The 16349-nt window shown below is 43.0% G+C and overlaps 1 protein-coding gene across 1 annotated transcript in view; it reads right to left on the minus strand.

Annotated features, from left to right (window-relative positions):
- Positions 1–16349, minus strand: part of LOC141015208 (disintegrin and metalloproteinase domain-containing protein 12-like) — a 71048-nt gene continuing 54699 nt past the window's right edge. The window contains exons 12-23 of the mRNA XM_073489162.1: positions 15833–16010; positions 12813–12902; positions 12517–12712; positions 12333–12441; positions 11507–11705; positions 9743–9820; positions 7633–7741; positions 7160–7295; positions 6960–7074; positions 5642–5884; positions 2532–2713; positions 1–1643 (exon numbers count right to left, since the gene is read on the minus strand). Coding sequence (XP_073345263.1) covers positions 1574–1643; positions 2532–2713; positions 5642–5884; positions 6960–7074; positions 7160–7295; positions 7633–7741; positions 9743–9820; positions 11507–11705; positions 12333–12441; positions 12517–12712; positions 12813–12902; positions 15833–16010 — 1705 coding nt within the window. The 3' untranslated portion in view covers positions 1–1573. The remainder of the gene's footprint in view (positions 1644–2531; positions 2714–5641; positions 5885–6959; positions 7075–7159; positions 7296–7632; positions 7742–9742; positions 9821–11506; positions 11706–12332; positions 12442–12516; positions 12713–12812; positions 12903–15832; positions 16011–16349) is intronic.

Below are 16349 nucleotides of genomic sequence, written 5' to 3' on the forward strand. Positions count from 1 at the left end.
ATACCATGACCAGACACAAGTGTATTCTTTACATATGATGTATCAAACAATCATTATATAAAAAAGCATTCTCCATGGCAACGTGTTCACCTGTAACACAACATACGAGGAACATTTGGACGTAACGTACAGTCAGGTGGCTGGACTCATACACTGTACTGTTAGTACATGGACACATAGCATTGAAAAAAGCAAGTAAAGTAAACAAAGCGATGAATGTAAAACTAGTGCAGTATTTAAAAAGATAACAGTATCAAAAGTAACGAGTCCAAAGTCAGTTTTCAGCCTATATGTGAACAAGAGCTGTGCTTAAAGGAAATGCTGCTCGCTGTGGATGTATATACGCTGTGATGCAATCCAGTCAGACGCTTCAAAATTAATAACACTGTTCAAATACCACAAATCCAATTAATGCAGGATTTTCTATCTGGCGTGTAGATTGGCTTAAAAAACTAATCTCAATAGCCAAATGAAAAAGGTACAAAAAATAGAAAATTAATAACTGCTCCAGTTATTGAGAACCCACAAACATGACTTCAAATGAAAACTGTAGCCAGACATTGGCTGTTTTACATGTGATGCCTCCGCGTTGTCTGCACGGCCACAGCGTTAAGAAAAGTCCTTCTTGGTTTCATGATTTAACGACTTTCACACAGAGGCACAGAGGGAAGTACTCAAAAACACACAACCTTTTGCAGAGCAATATTTCAGGGAAAGTTTACTCTCTCTGAGGGATGAACGCTTCCCTGATCTCAACTCATTTTAGATCCTTGTTCAGTTTAATACCTCGGTACCCAGATCCCTCAAGTGAGCTTCATGGGGCTTGTTAATGAAATGGCAAATCAGTGACATTTCACAATTCAACTTGTTACCTTTCCGAAATATAAATGGAGAGGAAACAGACCTGAACTTCAGCTGTCAGGGAAAAACAAGCCTCCCTTCCCCTCGATTGCAGAGCGGTTGCAGTAATACAACTTTTCATTTTTGTCTGTGCGGTTGTTTCAAGCCTCGTCAGACTGGCTCAAAGCTTCTACGAGGAGCATTACCCTTCAAGAAGAAACCCCACTGGGCTCCGAATGCTCTACAAATCTTGTGTCTGTTCTCATCTGTCATTGCACAAAACTCTTCTTTTTTTCAACTCCTTCTGCTGTATACAGAACAAAACCATAATGTAAAGGGTTCCCTTCATTAAAACACATTTCATAAACACATTTCTGCAATCAAGAATTTCACAGATTGGCTTTTCTTTTTAAAATCTCCCGTTACAGATCAGTTGAAACGAAAGACAAATGTGAAACTGATGCAAATAACAAATTAAAAAAAAAATTCAAAGTTGCTACCGTGTAGTAAAAGTGTCTGGCACAGTGCACTGCGTGGCAATAAATACACAATATAAATACTTTACATGTACCTGAGCTCAGACTCGTAGCACCATTCAGAGACAGAGCACCAAAGGGACACGGCGGATCTCCTGATTCAGAGAAGCCGCCATCTTTTTTAAGGTTTTCAGAGTTTTCATAGTGCAAATTTCTTAAGTGTCTTATCACAACAATGTCCCTTTCGGCGAAAAGTCTCAGCTGCTGTATTTGACGTTGGCAATTATGCAAGGCTTTGGTAGTGTTGGAGGTTGCTTGGGACTGGGTCTAGAGGAGGGAGAAAAGTCAGATCAATATGTATTAAATCTTTCAGTGAGTGATACCAGCTTCAGTGTTGGTTCGAAAGGTCTAATTTGTAAGAAACGGCCAGAATTCAAAGATAGCTCCAAAACTATAAGAAACAGTATAACCGCTAATTGCTGCTCACTTTACTGGACTTACTACTCTTTGCTGTAGCTGTAGCCATGGAGCTAAGTGGCCCTGTTAGCTGATGGGACTCAACCGGCCTCTCAGTGAACGCGGCTGGACACCAGACTGGGACTGAACACAGTCCTCAAGATCGACAAATGCCAGTTTGGCAACAGGGGATACAGTATGGATGCGATTTACAGCAGCTCTGACCAGGACTATGACTTCCAGGGATGAGAAGACACAGCAGGTGGGTACAGAGAGACATGAAGTGACCAAATCAGAGGCTATTGTGGAAAAATAAACTAAGGTAATTTTGTTGAGCTTTATTTTCTTTATGCTGAAGTTGAATGAAGTGTGTTTTATGATGAGTCAGCAAGGCTTGATTGCCTTTGCTTGTCTTTCTCCAGTAAAAGAGAGACATTTGAATTTACACATTGTACAAGTGTGTTTTTCTTTTAAGTAAGAAAAATAGGTATAAAAATGTCTCCTTTCTTGACATTTTGTGCATTTATTTAGTTTACTTATTAGACTTAATAGTGAACTCACTGCTGCTAGCTAGTTAGCATGCTAACTTCAGTGGATATCTCTGCAGCACAGTACATAGACACCTTTGATATAACATCAACAGTGTTGTTTCCTCACTCTCTGTGGATAGTTCATTTGAATTTAATGTTTTAAATTAAAATTCTGGCCAAATCTTACAAATTGCCCCTTTAAATAAATCTAGAGAAGGTTAGAACTCACCTTTTTGGGTGTGGGACAGGGCGAACAGGTCTGGGTGCACCAGGCATTGGTGCAGGGCCACAAACAGCAGAGGGCCCTTGGACTACATTGTGGCCCTGCACTACAGGGGGACTTCGAACCAGACGAGAGCTCCTTGGATCTGCAGGAAGGGGTTTCTGAGGAGGACTGGGCTTCTCCAACTCCTGAAAAAGGAGACACATCAAAATATTAACCGAGAATCTCCACCAGGTGGCACTCACAGTCAGGTTACAGCTCAGGCCTGCTTGTCGAGTCCTCCTCTCTCAGGCTTACGGCCAGCCCTGCACATTCAACTTGCGATGAGAGGAACTGTCATGTGTTTTTAATCTTTAGAGGACTGAGATCATCGATAAAGGCCTTGTACCTTGCCCCCATCTGGTCTCCATTCACTATCACCTCTTCTCCTCGGTCGGAGAAACCTCCTTAAACATCAGAGAGGAAGGAGCCAAACAACCGAACCTCAGGCCTCACTCAGCTGTGGAACTGGGTCTTGCTATTCAAAACATAATTCCTTTGTCAGAGTCAAACTTGATACCCTAATTAATGCTTTTATTGAAAACTGCATGCTGTCAGTGCAGTCTCTAATGCAGGATATGTCTCTTGTTTGCCCCCTCTGAGGTTGAATATTATGACAATCTGCACCATTGAAGTACTACTGCTAATTCATCACACTGACAGCCAAAACTGTCATGAAATCCATCCAAAAATATCAGAACAGCACCAAATGGTAGTAAAGTGGAATGAGGGGGGAATGGACAGAGCATGCCAGATAAAGTGATTAACAGGCACAAAATGTTACAGTAGCTCCAACTTAGAGAAACTAAAACCCACATCTCAAAACCCCAAGTCTGTCTGAAAACCTGCTGCCTCCATCAGGTGAAGCTCTCCCATCAGACAATGCTTCCGTGCCCCCAGCAGAGAGCTTTCACCAGGGGGAGGGGAAAAAAAGGGCTTTGTCAACGTCGCAGAGCTGCCAAACAGCTGCTAAAGATACTGTCGGTGAAGTCCGCTGCCAACAGGCATCGCTTTCAGTCTCACACTTTGACATTAAATAGAAACAGCTGAGAGGGAAAGTCTACTTCCTGAAGTGGAAAACGCTGCCAGGAGCTGCTGCACTTCACCTGCTGAACAGGTGTAGGAAAAACCAAGGAGATCCTTTGTCAAAGTGAATGGAGCCCTTTCTTTTAAAGGCCTCTGGAAATGGAGCGTGCATTCAAAGCAAAGCACATAATATACTTAGAAGACACTTTTCATCTATTTACAGTATCTATCCATCGAACCATCCATATATCTATCTCTAACTTGCTATCAAATTGAATCCAAGATGCCAAGTTGTTTTGAAAAGACACCCCTTTTTAAGATGAAATCTTCACTGTATCTGCTAAGCTATAAGTGTTAGCATGCACCCCGTCTGAAGTGGGAACACAAGCTCCACTTAGTATTTGTTGAGGGTGTAAATAACGTCTTTTAAAATCAATTTGGGATCTCGGGGCTTACGGAGGCTCGGATTACGCCGGACAAGCTGTGTGAAGCTCCAGATATATCTTCTGTACATCGAAACTAAATCCAGCATATTTATGTGATGATGATGTCCGTAGCAACACATTTTAATGTAGCTGTAAGTACATAAAAGGACATTTTAAGTGTTAATCAATGCATCGAATTGATCAGCACTAACTCCTATGAAGACACAATATTCCACCTGTTTTATTTTACCGTCATTCATTTTCTGTTTAGACACCAGCCTCAACTTATAAATGCCCACAGGAGTCACATAAATAAACACTTATATCCATTTAGATCTAAATAATACTGTTTTATTGCACGGTCACGAAAACACAACAATTCTGAGTTTCAGGTGATTATACACTAATGAAAACATAACATTATGAAACAGTATTTATTTGCATGGCCTATCTGGAATGCTGATATATTCATATGTTCCAGCACATGCTGTCATAATGTTTATTAGCACCAGGACAGTGTTGTTTTTACAGCCAGACCTCCGCTGCGACCCCTCCATGAATCTGGACAAGACTAGAATGTCATTATGTGTTTAACACACCTCTAATTAGCCTGACACTGGTGTGGCACCGCTTTGACCTCAGCTCCCCCTGCAGCGTTCATTTTCTGTGCTGTCCTCAAACGCTGGACCGCGATCTCTGACATAAATTACAATCGACTCGGGGCTAGTTTCAGGCTGGAACTCACTGTTGATTTTTCATCCGCATTTTGTCCTTGTTTTCTGCTCATTGGTACTTTCTCGTAGGGATGCAACTAATGATTATTTTCATTTGTGATGTGTCTCTTTTTTTTTCTTTGTTGATTCAACAACAAAAAGCTCTGAAAAAAAAGAAAAATGACTGTAATACGATTTCCAAAGCAGAAAATCCATGTGTTTGAGAGGCTTGCTGTTTCCCCCTTCAAAATGCATTGATTAACTTTGATTAACCAGCTTCTTTGCTCATTGTCTCAAGCCACCCTCTGTGTCTTTATCACTTTCTGTCTTTTCCTCTTTGGGCCTCTCTGCCTCGCTTGCCCACGGAGTACAAGTCAAACCGGATTAAAGGCAAATAAGAGTCTTTGAGAATCACTGAGTGAGGGGGATTTAACACCAGGAACCTCGGGCTTACTCTTCCCCTCAACTTTGACAGCCTTCCGATGCCATAACTAAACTCCATGGAATACTAGTGGCAGCGAATTTACCACCCCGTGATATTTGGACATACTTGCTCACTCCAGTTGCTGTTTCATCTTTTCCGTCCACCCCCTCCTCCTCTGCGAGTCTGGCTCCATTTTCATTATTTATGTGGTGGTTTGTAGTGTAGAATTGAGGTCTCGCTTGGATGACGCTAGCTCCTGGGTTAACCTCGTTATTTTATGAGACTGTGCATAACTGTCAACATGCATGTACTATATAAGACACAAAAGAACCATGAACCGTGAAAACTTCACACCCGTCTGAAGGTGCAATGAACAACATGTCCCTGGTTGGGTATTATAGGCTGTAGTTGTGCGTTAAAGCTCCGCACACCCTGCGGAGAAATTAGAGTGAGTAACATCATTGAATAAAACGTTTCCAACTCACTCACCATGACCATCCTGCAGGAGTTATGGCGTGACGCACCGCGAAACGACGCCCCCCTGGGTGCTACGTGGATGTGAGGCGGAGGCACCGGGGGTCTCGGCTGCGCGGGGCCAGGGGAGAGGGACAGGGTGAGAGACAGGGGGACGGGGTGGCTGAGGTGAACGGGAGGGCACTGGGGCAGTCTGCGCAGGCTGTGTGAAGGGTAGGGGGCTGGTGGGAGCACCGCCTCTGGCCCCCGGTGAGGAGGCTGCAGAAAGATGAAAGACAGTCGGTCAGCGGAGAAAAGCGTCTGCTTCCTATCAGAAACAGTCATGTTATCCTCCGCCTCCTCTTCCTCTACATTCTTCCTCACACTGTCAAAGATGCATAAATCAAACGCTCCCTATTCCCTATTACTCCGCTTCAGGTAACCTATCAAAGGGAAAACTGTGCCGTAAGCACCCGCCTGGCTTCATTCAAAAGGTGGATCTGGCTAAAGAGCCCACACACACTCCCAGAGGAGAGCCAGACTCTGCCCAGTACGTACTGTAGACGTGGCCAGATGTGCGCAGCTCAGAAACACACAGTGTAACACATACAAAGGCACGCACACATGCTCTCATGCAGCGGTTTAACACACCCCCCGACAACTGGAAAATGACCTCACCTGCACTGTGCTTTCATCAAACAGCCTTACATCCTTTCTCTTCTTACCGTTGACCCCAAATGAAAACCACATGCCGCTAACTGAAAACACCAGTCTCCAACGGTAATGCGCGACAGCTTGCCTCGCTCGTGTGCCACCATGCAGCGCAAATGTCAATTCTGACACAGCCCCCTCTTATTTCAGCGGCCCCGACTCAATCGATCACAGGTCTCTTCCCATTACAAAGCATGTCAGGGCAGTAATAAAGTAGTTAAGGCACACAGCGATGTTGGCACACAAGTCATTACAGCAAAAATTCCTGCTCTGTCTTGCAATTATCAGTAACAGGATTGACTTTATATCTCAAGTAAGCCGCCGCATCAACATTCTTCATGTGGGGAACGCGCGGATGAATCAATTTCTCTGGTAACAGGCAGCTGTTAATGACAAGGACTGTATTCAAGTGTTGCAAACACAACGCTCACGCCGTTATCTCTCCCTCCTCCACATGTCCACATAGAGAGGGATGATTTAATTGGATTTGAATGAGCTGCCATTTGTGTGAAAACAACGCGTCAATCCTGCCCGGATGGTTCTGTGAAAAATATTACAGGGAATGCATCATCTGCTGGTGAGCCTCTGTGCAAAAAGCCCTCTCTATCTGCATCAGATCTCTCGTCTGTGTGTTTGTAGTGACCTTGAAGATGGTGGCGCCATGTGGCAGAGGCGGGGCCGGTCGAGATGGAGAGGTCGTGCTCACTGATGGAGGCTGGTTGGGAGCGGAGGGTCTGCTGATTGCAGTGCTCACAGATCTGGAAATAAAAAAAAGAAAATGATATGTATCGTCTGTGATATTTACAAATGATTTAATTATTGTCACGTTCTGAAGAAAGGCACCTCAGCTTCTCAATTGGGTTCTTTTTACTGGTGAAGAGGAGGCCCAGTAGAGTTTTCCTCTTGATGCAGATGATCAGACCGGCTCCCAGGACAGTTAGCAGAGCCACCAGGATGCCCACTGTCAGATTCCTGCTGTCTGCTCAGAAACACACATGGAAACAATAGGTAGTCTCTGAGACAAAAGACTCCTCGTACTTAATATGACAGTCAGACTGTCTGTAAACATTCCTGCAGACTCGTCTTTCAATTTTTTATGTTTTTTAATGTTGCAGTCTGAAATTTCTCTGCGGTTTTCTGCAGAGAAAAAACACAACCTTATGACTCCTAAGACTCACTTAGTTCTTGAGCATGAGTCCTTGATATATTACTGTTGAAATGCTCACACATTCCACGCCCAAGACCTCTAACACAACATGACCCCAGCTAAGATAAATCAGCCATTTCATGTACTCGAGTTGCAACTGTTGACTCACCTGCCAATCTGATGGGGCCACTGTCCACGCTCCCTCCGAAACCCGCCTTGTCACAGAACGGAGGCGCCCAGTGAGCCTCGCAGTGACAGTTCTTGTTGTTGTTGCACACCTGCAGTATATTAAAAGGACAATTAAGTGTCAGATGAGCCGAAAATGCAGTCACCAGCTTGTCTTTTTCATGCTATATATGGGTGTATGCCAAACACTACACTGCACTTAGTATGCAGCTTATGCACTCACCAGGCTACAGTGCATCCACTTGAAAGGTGATAAATGAGTTATGTTCACGAAATTGGATGCAGACTTGAGTGACACCACTTGCAGCCCAGGTGTTGTTTTCATTATGGATTCATCTACAGATTATTTTTCACTTAATCTAGTAATTAATCCAGGTGTCCAAAGGTATCAATTCAATGCCATGCTTTCTAAGAACTTTTCAAGATACTCTTTGACCAAATTTAACACTGACTTTCAGAGAAATCATCTCTTTTTCATTGCCGGTACGTATAAAGTGTGATCCCAGGCAGACATAGTAGGAATAGGGTTATGCGAGTGAATCAGTCATCTTCATTTTGTGACCACGTAAGTGCATGCATAAGGTAAAAAGACAGTATTAGGTTCAGTGATAGGTTTAGTGCACTGTTTGTGAGTCTACTAAAATACACCTATAATTAGGTGAAATTGAAGTACACTTCAAGAAAGCATACTGACTGAGTGTATTACAAAGGACATGAAAATGAGTATACTTTTTATAGTACAATAAAAAAATACAAAAAAGTATACAATACAGTACAACAAAGTACACTTTTTCAGAGTACACTTTAAGTATTGGTGAATTAGTATATTTACTCTTAGTATACTGAAGTTGAACTTAAAGGTGCAGGTGTTCAGACCGCTAGCACCGGATCTTCTGACCGCTGGGAGAAAAAGGTTTTCAGGCCTAGGGCTAGCTGTTTAGCTTGCTAACTTCAGTAGATAATCAACAACACAACACACAGACATCTTTGACATAATGTCAAACCTGTCATTTCTTCACTTCACATTGTTGAGAAGTTAGTTACTTTTTGAATGTTTTAAACTAAAAATCGTACATAGTGCTCCTTTAATGACATCTGTTAGGAAGAACTTTAAGACATTTTAAGACTTTCTGAGGACCTGAAGACACCCTGTCAATCAACTGAACATCTGAGAAATGCTCCAGAGTCTCTATGTAAGTAAGGCAATCACTGGCCAGACGTCTGGTATAAAACCAGAACAGACTTTTTAGCCTGACAGAACATTTTTCATCCCTCTCTTTCTATTGTCTTCCTGTCCCGCAGAGTAGAGGAATAGTAAAGTCTAAGAGGATTCCCCAGCAGGGTAATGTGGACCAGGTGAGGGCCTCTTTCCAAGACAACATCTTGATCTAATCTGTGCATGCTAGGGTGCCCTGTCTCCCAGAGAGGGCAACATCCTTTTTATTTCTGTGAGGAAAAAACGTCCTCAGAGCTTTGAGGATACGTCTTGATTGGAACTAGACAAACAAATATGACCGTATAATAACTGGAGACGTTTCATTTTAAGAGACAGTAAAAAGTGTTTCCCCTGTAGCTTTGATGAAGGAGCAACGTAAAGCAGTCACAGTCAAAGCCTCCGGGATCTACCAGTAAATTTAAGGGTAATACCACAAAGCCCCATATTTCATCTCAAACAAGACCACCCATAGGTTGAAGAAAAATCCAATATCCATGCTCCCCAGCTCAAAGTCAAACTGTGTGTCAAAGCTCCCAGCGTTTGGCCGAATAAAGCCCGGCCTTTTTTGATTTCAACACAGTGTTTTGGGACAAGGACGACTGCCTGAGCGTATGATGAATGGCACTTAAAGCCGAGCATAAATGAAGCCATTATAGGTAATTGATTGAACCTCTCAGCATGCAGAGTGATTGATTGCGAGGCATTGTAATGGCTCCCTACCCACCGTAAACTGGGCATTCTGAGCATATTACAGTCAAAATGAGCCTCCGTGTGAGGGGGGGGTGGGATATTAAGTAAACAACCCATCTGGGCGGAGGCCGGTTTGAGACGGACAGCGATCACAACAATGAAATGAGACGAAAGGAGCTGTACTCACCCCTCGACCGCTGCACTTGGCCGAGCACTCGTGCACACCGAAAACACTGACGTTCTGGCACTGACGATTCAGACACATCTGAAGCAGACAAAGACATTAAAATTGACAGTGTGAACTCAAAGAGCATGTCAGTAAAACCCTTTTAATCTTTTCAGGATTAAAACCAACCGATCCAGCCTTCTAGTTCTTTTAATTTGCCACCGACCTCAGCTGTGCATTAAAAAGCTGCTCTTTATAAAAGTTATATCATGTGGACTGTGGTCTCCTTGTAGGCCACCACACCCAAATATCTCCAGGCTGAATGTGAAGATGAACTTGGCAGCACTGGGCACAGAGACTAATGCCAGAACCCTTGACAGATGAGGGCTAAATTGTGGATCCTCCTTAAGGGTGGAGGCACTGAGAAGTAAATTAGACTAAATGGAGCAACTGTATCATTGAAGTGACCAGTGGTCGAATTGATGACCACTGGAAGATGCCAAATAGACTGAATAATGGTAAGTCAATTAAGTGACTGAGATTGAAACGACAGGACCACACCCTGAAGAGCTTCTCAGAACATCTTAGTCATGGGCCTGTCACTGCACATCACTTTTTCCGCGCTTGTTTTTTATAACAGTTGCTATTTAGCAGTAGAGCTAGTCAAATCCTTTTTTTCCAAGTCTGTTTTTAAAACAACGCCCACACGTACACTGAGACAGTTTTTGGTTGCAGTAACTGGTGGATGGGGCACAAAATCTGCAGTATGGGAAAAAACAACGAGGGAATTTTGTACTAATCAGATGGTAACTTTAAAAAGGAAACGTTTCACTGCCGGTATTGAGAGGAGGAATGACTACAGCAACCAACCAGTGGAGTGTATTCAGTAGAGTGCAGATATATGCCAGGCTTAAAGTTGAGAAGGCGGAGAAGAATAGCCAAGAATAGCAAAAACTTGGATTTATTCATCTCGTACGGTGCCAAGATTTAGTGGAATATAACATGTCAGGTATGGGATTAATCTGCAGATGCGCCAGTTCAAGATGAGACCAAACTTTCATATGGATATCCAACAAAGGCCAAAATGTGACACGCAACAGACTAGGTAAGCTTTGTTTTAAGGGTACTGACTGCCTGAAAATGGCGACTACTGCTGTTTTGAAGAAAAAAATCTAAGCTTTATGATAGAAAATAATAAGAAAATTATTATCGTTCTCATTAATGATTATCATTAAACTTAAGTCTATAGTTATATCACTGTTAACAAACAAGTCCTAGAGTCCCTAGAGTAGAAACAGGATTCCAAATGGAGGCAGTTTTTGATCACTATTTTCCAAATGCACTGAAATGTTTTCTTCTCTCTTGTCTTTTCTTATGTTTTATACCAGAAAATACTGATATTATATATCTTTGTGTACTAAATTTACTTTCTATATTTATAACTGTGATGGACTTTGTAAGAAACTCTTTGAAAAGTTCTAAGGCAAAGGTTTACTTATTTTAATGAGGCAACATTTGTAAATATAGTAAACTATACAGCATTATGGTATTAGCTGATGCTAATTCCAACTACTTTACATACTGTTTGGTAGTTTAATCCATAACAAGGTATCACATTTTATATTATGTAAAATCTTACTTTGTAAAGCAATCAAATCCAGATAAACGTAACGGAGGAAGTACAATATTATGTACTTGTACTTGAGTAAATGTAGGAGTCAGTTGTACTCTGGACTGATTTGTGTGTTCCTTGTATATTTAACCATCACAGATCTCAGCTCTCACCATTCCATCTCCACACTTGGTGCCCGTCAGGACCAGGCCGGGGTCGGGCATGTCATCGCCCAAGTAGACATGTGTACCTCTGCACAGTATCCTTCCCCCTTCCTGCAAGGGGATGTTCGTTTCTATGGAAACAGCGTTGGTGCCAATTACAGGCCTGTTGGCTCCTCCTTGACACTGGATTTTGCCACATTTAGCATCTCTGCAGACAAGACGAACAACAGGGAGAATAACAATGTGATAATTGAATAACATGTCACTGTTTTCCCAAATGGGTATATATGCAATTATTTTTTTCTCTCACTCTTGGTGTCCAATTAGGGAAACTGCAGGACAAGCAGCTTGCTTGTACTGTTTTGAAACCATAACCTGAGAGATTTTCTTATTTGTGCATGTCGCAAAGTGACTGTAGCCTTCAATTCAGGCTGGAACTAATTATTATTTCATTTTCTGGATAAATAGTTTAGTCGATAAAGTGTCGGAGAAAGCCTGACAGAGCCCAATGTGCCATCTTTAAATTGCTTGTTTTGTTTGCAGTCAAATACACAAAGCAATTTACAATGATATAAAACAGGGGAAATGTTGCAATTTCACACATTTCAGAGGCTACAAGCAGTGTGGCATTTTTGCTTTTTTAATGACTTTAACGACTAATTGATCCACAGACTGCTTTAACACTAACCAGTCACATCCTTTCTAGCCTCTAACAATGAAAAAGACTTGTCGTATAAGAGTGTTCAGTACATTTCAAGGACAATATCTATACACTGCATCCCACAGCTGGCAATTAAATGCATTTGTTGCTATCTATGGACACATCAGGTCTTACCGTGCTTCACATTTGGCAAAGGAGCCTTTGGAGTCCTTGCCACAGTTGCCATAGGGGTCTCCCGCTGAGTTAACCCTTTGAAAGCAGATGCCCGGCGCTGGCTTTGCTCCTATAAAACACATTAAGAAGAGTGAGTGTTACGGTAACCATTTAGTGTGAGCTTGCAAGGGGGCCTTCCACGTACCTTGGCCCCACAGCGTGATACACTGCTGCTCGTGTGTCTGGCAGATGCCGTTGTAACAGTAGCCATCGACGTTGTGGCAGGCGTGGCCGTCATGCAGGTAGACGTTCGAGGGGCAGTGAGGGCCGCCGCCGGTGCAGAACTCAGGGAGATCACAGGAGTTACTGGATTCACGGCAAGGAGTTCCTGCTGGCTTCAGCTACACACCAAAATAAAGACAAACACCCACATTGAAGCTTGAAGCGCTGATTTAATATTTAAACAGAGGAAATATCTTTAAATATCAGTTTACATCCTACCTGACAGTCCTGGCAGCACTGTCCGTGTGCACAAACAGCATCGCCCTTCAGGGTGCAGGTAGTAGCATTACAGCAGGGATTCATACATTCCTTCAGAAGGAAGAGAAACAAAAAGCAAGCAGAGAAACCGAATGTAAGCGAGTGGGCAACAAAAGTCAAGAGGAATTAACTCGGCACAAAGAGATCGTATTTCACCTCAGAGCAAATGCTCAGACTTTGTTATCAGAGGCGATGCAGACCTAACGGGATTGTGTTCCACAGCATCTAAAAAACCTTGCAGAGGGAAGGAAACAGCAGTTTCTAGTTCTCTAAACACAACAGTGTATCCATCTGACAGGACTTACAAGCTCGTTTAGACCCCTGGAACCACGAGGTGGATGGTGAAGGAAATGGAAAAATGAGAAAAGGATACACAGCAAAAAAGACCTTTTACAAACAAGCAAAATATTGTATAATTGGGACAATCTGACAAAACCTGCCAATGGTGATAAGCAAAAGACTTGATATGACTTTTAAAATTAATATAAAAATCAAGCCACAATGTCAGACACTATCTCTATTTAAAAACAATAATAATAATTCATTTTAAAATCGGTCTGATTGCCATTCTGTTTGTTTTGTTTGTGACAACCAACAGACTGAACGTCTTACTAAGAAAAATCAAGACCTATTACCTTGAAACAAGTTTAAAGAGTACCTTTACTCTCCCTGAAAATCTTGTCTTTGGTGACCTCTAGTGGTTTAACCTCTCCTGGTGTTCTCCAGGACCAGGTGACATCACTGTTGGGTGTGGTCACAGGTACAAACTCCTGACCACACGCATCGGTGATGCTGGCTCTCCAGCCTGGTGTAAGTTACTCTCTAAAGATACAATATGCAACATTTCTGCATTCAAATGTCTGAAAGCAGCTGGACCTTTGTTTGAGTTGTGGACTTAAATGAGCACAAATGTTTCCAACAATGTTCAGACCCAGAGATACCCCCACATTTATTTAAGGTAATGATGCGTTTCATTTGGTCACCTGTTGTTAGAGAGGAAGGAGGTTGGCTAAAAGTAACATGCATAAAACTTTAAAACATTAGATCGTCCATGAACATTCTGTCACGTAGATCGGTTTTCATTAGCTATAGGGGTTGTTTAACAATGAAGACTCCCATCATGATCCCACGCTACTTTTGCTTTTGTTTGGCTTTAATCAAGACACCCCTACATTCTTCCTGGGTCTCAAGGACCTCTGGAATATTTAAGGAACCTTGCTCGCTTGGGGGGTTCCTGGGGGAACTTTTAACAGCTAAATTTAGAGGACGGTTTACTAGAGGAACCTTATTAACTCAAAAGACATTCATCTTTCCACCCTTATCAAATTAAAATCGGAACATCTGACCAACAGTTCTGCTCTTTGTCCTGTGAGGAAGGTAAACTATAAACTGCAATTAAGCCAGCATGAAGCCAGATATGGGAAATGAAGCTGTTTTTCTGCTATAAACTTCATTAATGATATACTGAGCAGTGTTTGTAACTGACAATTGTTACCTTATACCTGTATTCTGTCAAGATTGTGTGAACTTTTGCATCTTAAACATCCCAAAATAAGATATTTATTCTTGAATTGCCAGCTCTGCAGTGCAGACACAGACGCGCAGTAACTGTATCATACCATCCCTGTAACTTTTCCCATCTCACCATGGAGGCCCGTGTGTTTCATGTTAGCCTTTGGCATGAGCTGTGGCCAGCACCAATCAGCAACACTCCTGCCTAGTGATACAGAGGAACTCTAGCATTCAATCAAGGCTCAGCGTAGGGGATGTGCATGCAAGTGTGTATTTATGCTTGTGCATGTATGATCTCACACAGAGGCAGGCTGACCGGACCCCTGAGGGTCGACTCTCTCCCTCTCGCCATTAAGCGGCGGTCTGGACAGACTGTACAGCTGAGTGCAGTGAGAGTCAGGAGGAAGTAGATGGATGTAGCTGGCAGGGGACACAGCTGACATGATGGGCCTTCCAGAACTTCTTTCAGCCTGAAGACCATTAAGGGCCTTTCCCATGGTCCCCGGGGCCAAAGGAGGCGGAGGAGTCGCGCTGAAAAGAAGTAGCCTGTGATTGTGAGGAAAAGGACCCAGGCTTTTTAATGAGGCTTTTTAATGGTGGAGAGAGGTGCTGTCTGAGCACTCTGATCTGGCCTGGGTTGGCATGACGCCGCTCAACTCTGTGGAGAGCTGAGAGCTTTATTATCGCTGCTGGCTCAGGCCTGCAGAGCTTATGTCAGTTCTTTGTCTTGAAGGACAAGGCCACTTTGAGCCTGACCCTGGCTGAAGCCTGGACAGCTCACAAAAAGACTTGCTGGGCATAAAAGTGTAAACAAATCACAAAAGGAACAACAAGGCATTCTCTCACGTAGGCGATTATGTAATTCAAAATATCCTTCAAGTGTATCCTTCATATTTCACAACGCTGTTATTGTCAGCCTGCCTCTGGTGATCGTCAGTTGCATCATGATAAACTGTTTTATCATCCTACAGTCGCAGCTGTTAGCAGCGTGTGCAACCATTACGCATATGCATGCCAATGCAGAGTCAATTAAATAATTCACCAGCTGACAGGGTGAAGCTGTCAGCGATGTTTCCACTCGGCGAATTGTATCACGATCAGACAACCCTTCCACCCAAACACCTCGTCTGTGCACAGAATGAATAAATTCACACTCATATCTCTAAGCTCATTTTTTTGAAGACTGTGTTTGCATTACAAGAGCTCAGCTTCGAGGTGAAGTATTTGCTTTCACTTTGGGAAATGTCGGTTTGTGCCATGCTTTTGTCAGGAAAGCTACAGAAACCCCCACAAGCCTGTCTGCTTATTCCATTTCTCGAATGTGGGAAAAGTTATTATCAATGATTTATGGGTAGCAGTTGAGAAAGAGATTTAAATTTTGGCAGACAAATGCTTAAACAAGAATGCTGAGAGTGGCAGGAGGTTTGGAGGTAAAAGCACTTTGTTGAGCATGACAATAGCGCTCTCACCTCAAGTTCTCCACAGTCACACTCTTCTCCCTCTTCCACGTAGCCGTTGCCACACTTCTGCCCGCCGTAGAGCACCTTGACCTCCGGCATGTTGAACAGACACATCCCGACGCCTTTTTCAAAACTGGCCGTCAGGTCCTTCTTGCTGCAGCTGCTGAACACAGTGGGGAACGGATACCTGAGAGCGAGAGAAATATTTTTGTGAGTAAAACAGAGAGAGGAGAGGAAGACGACTGAGTTTCCCCCTCAAGGGTCCTCTTCAGTCTGAAGTAATCAGTGCTAATTGCTGCTAATCAGAAAATCAATTAACCACTAGAGTTCAACAACCTCCACAAAGCTCCATCAGCATGCAAGCGGCACAAGACCCCAGTGACTTCTCCCTCCACGGAGCGAGGGAGATCTGATAAGATATATTTTATGAGACAGGGGATCGTAAAAACTCAAACCAAAAAGTGCTTCCCTCGCAAGACTTGCAACACCCATAAATTTGGGAGAAATAGGGGGATGGTGTGTTTTT

The sequence above is a fragment of the Pagrus major genome, chromosome 20 (genome assembly GCF_040436345.1).
Source record: "Pagrus major chromosome 20, Pma_NU_1.0".
In the NCBI taxonomy this organism is placed as follows: domain Eukaryota; kingdom Metazoa; phylum Chordata; class Actinopteri; order Spariformes; family Sparidae; genus Pagrus; species Pagrus major.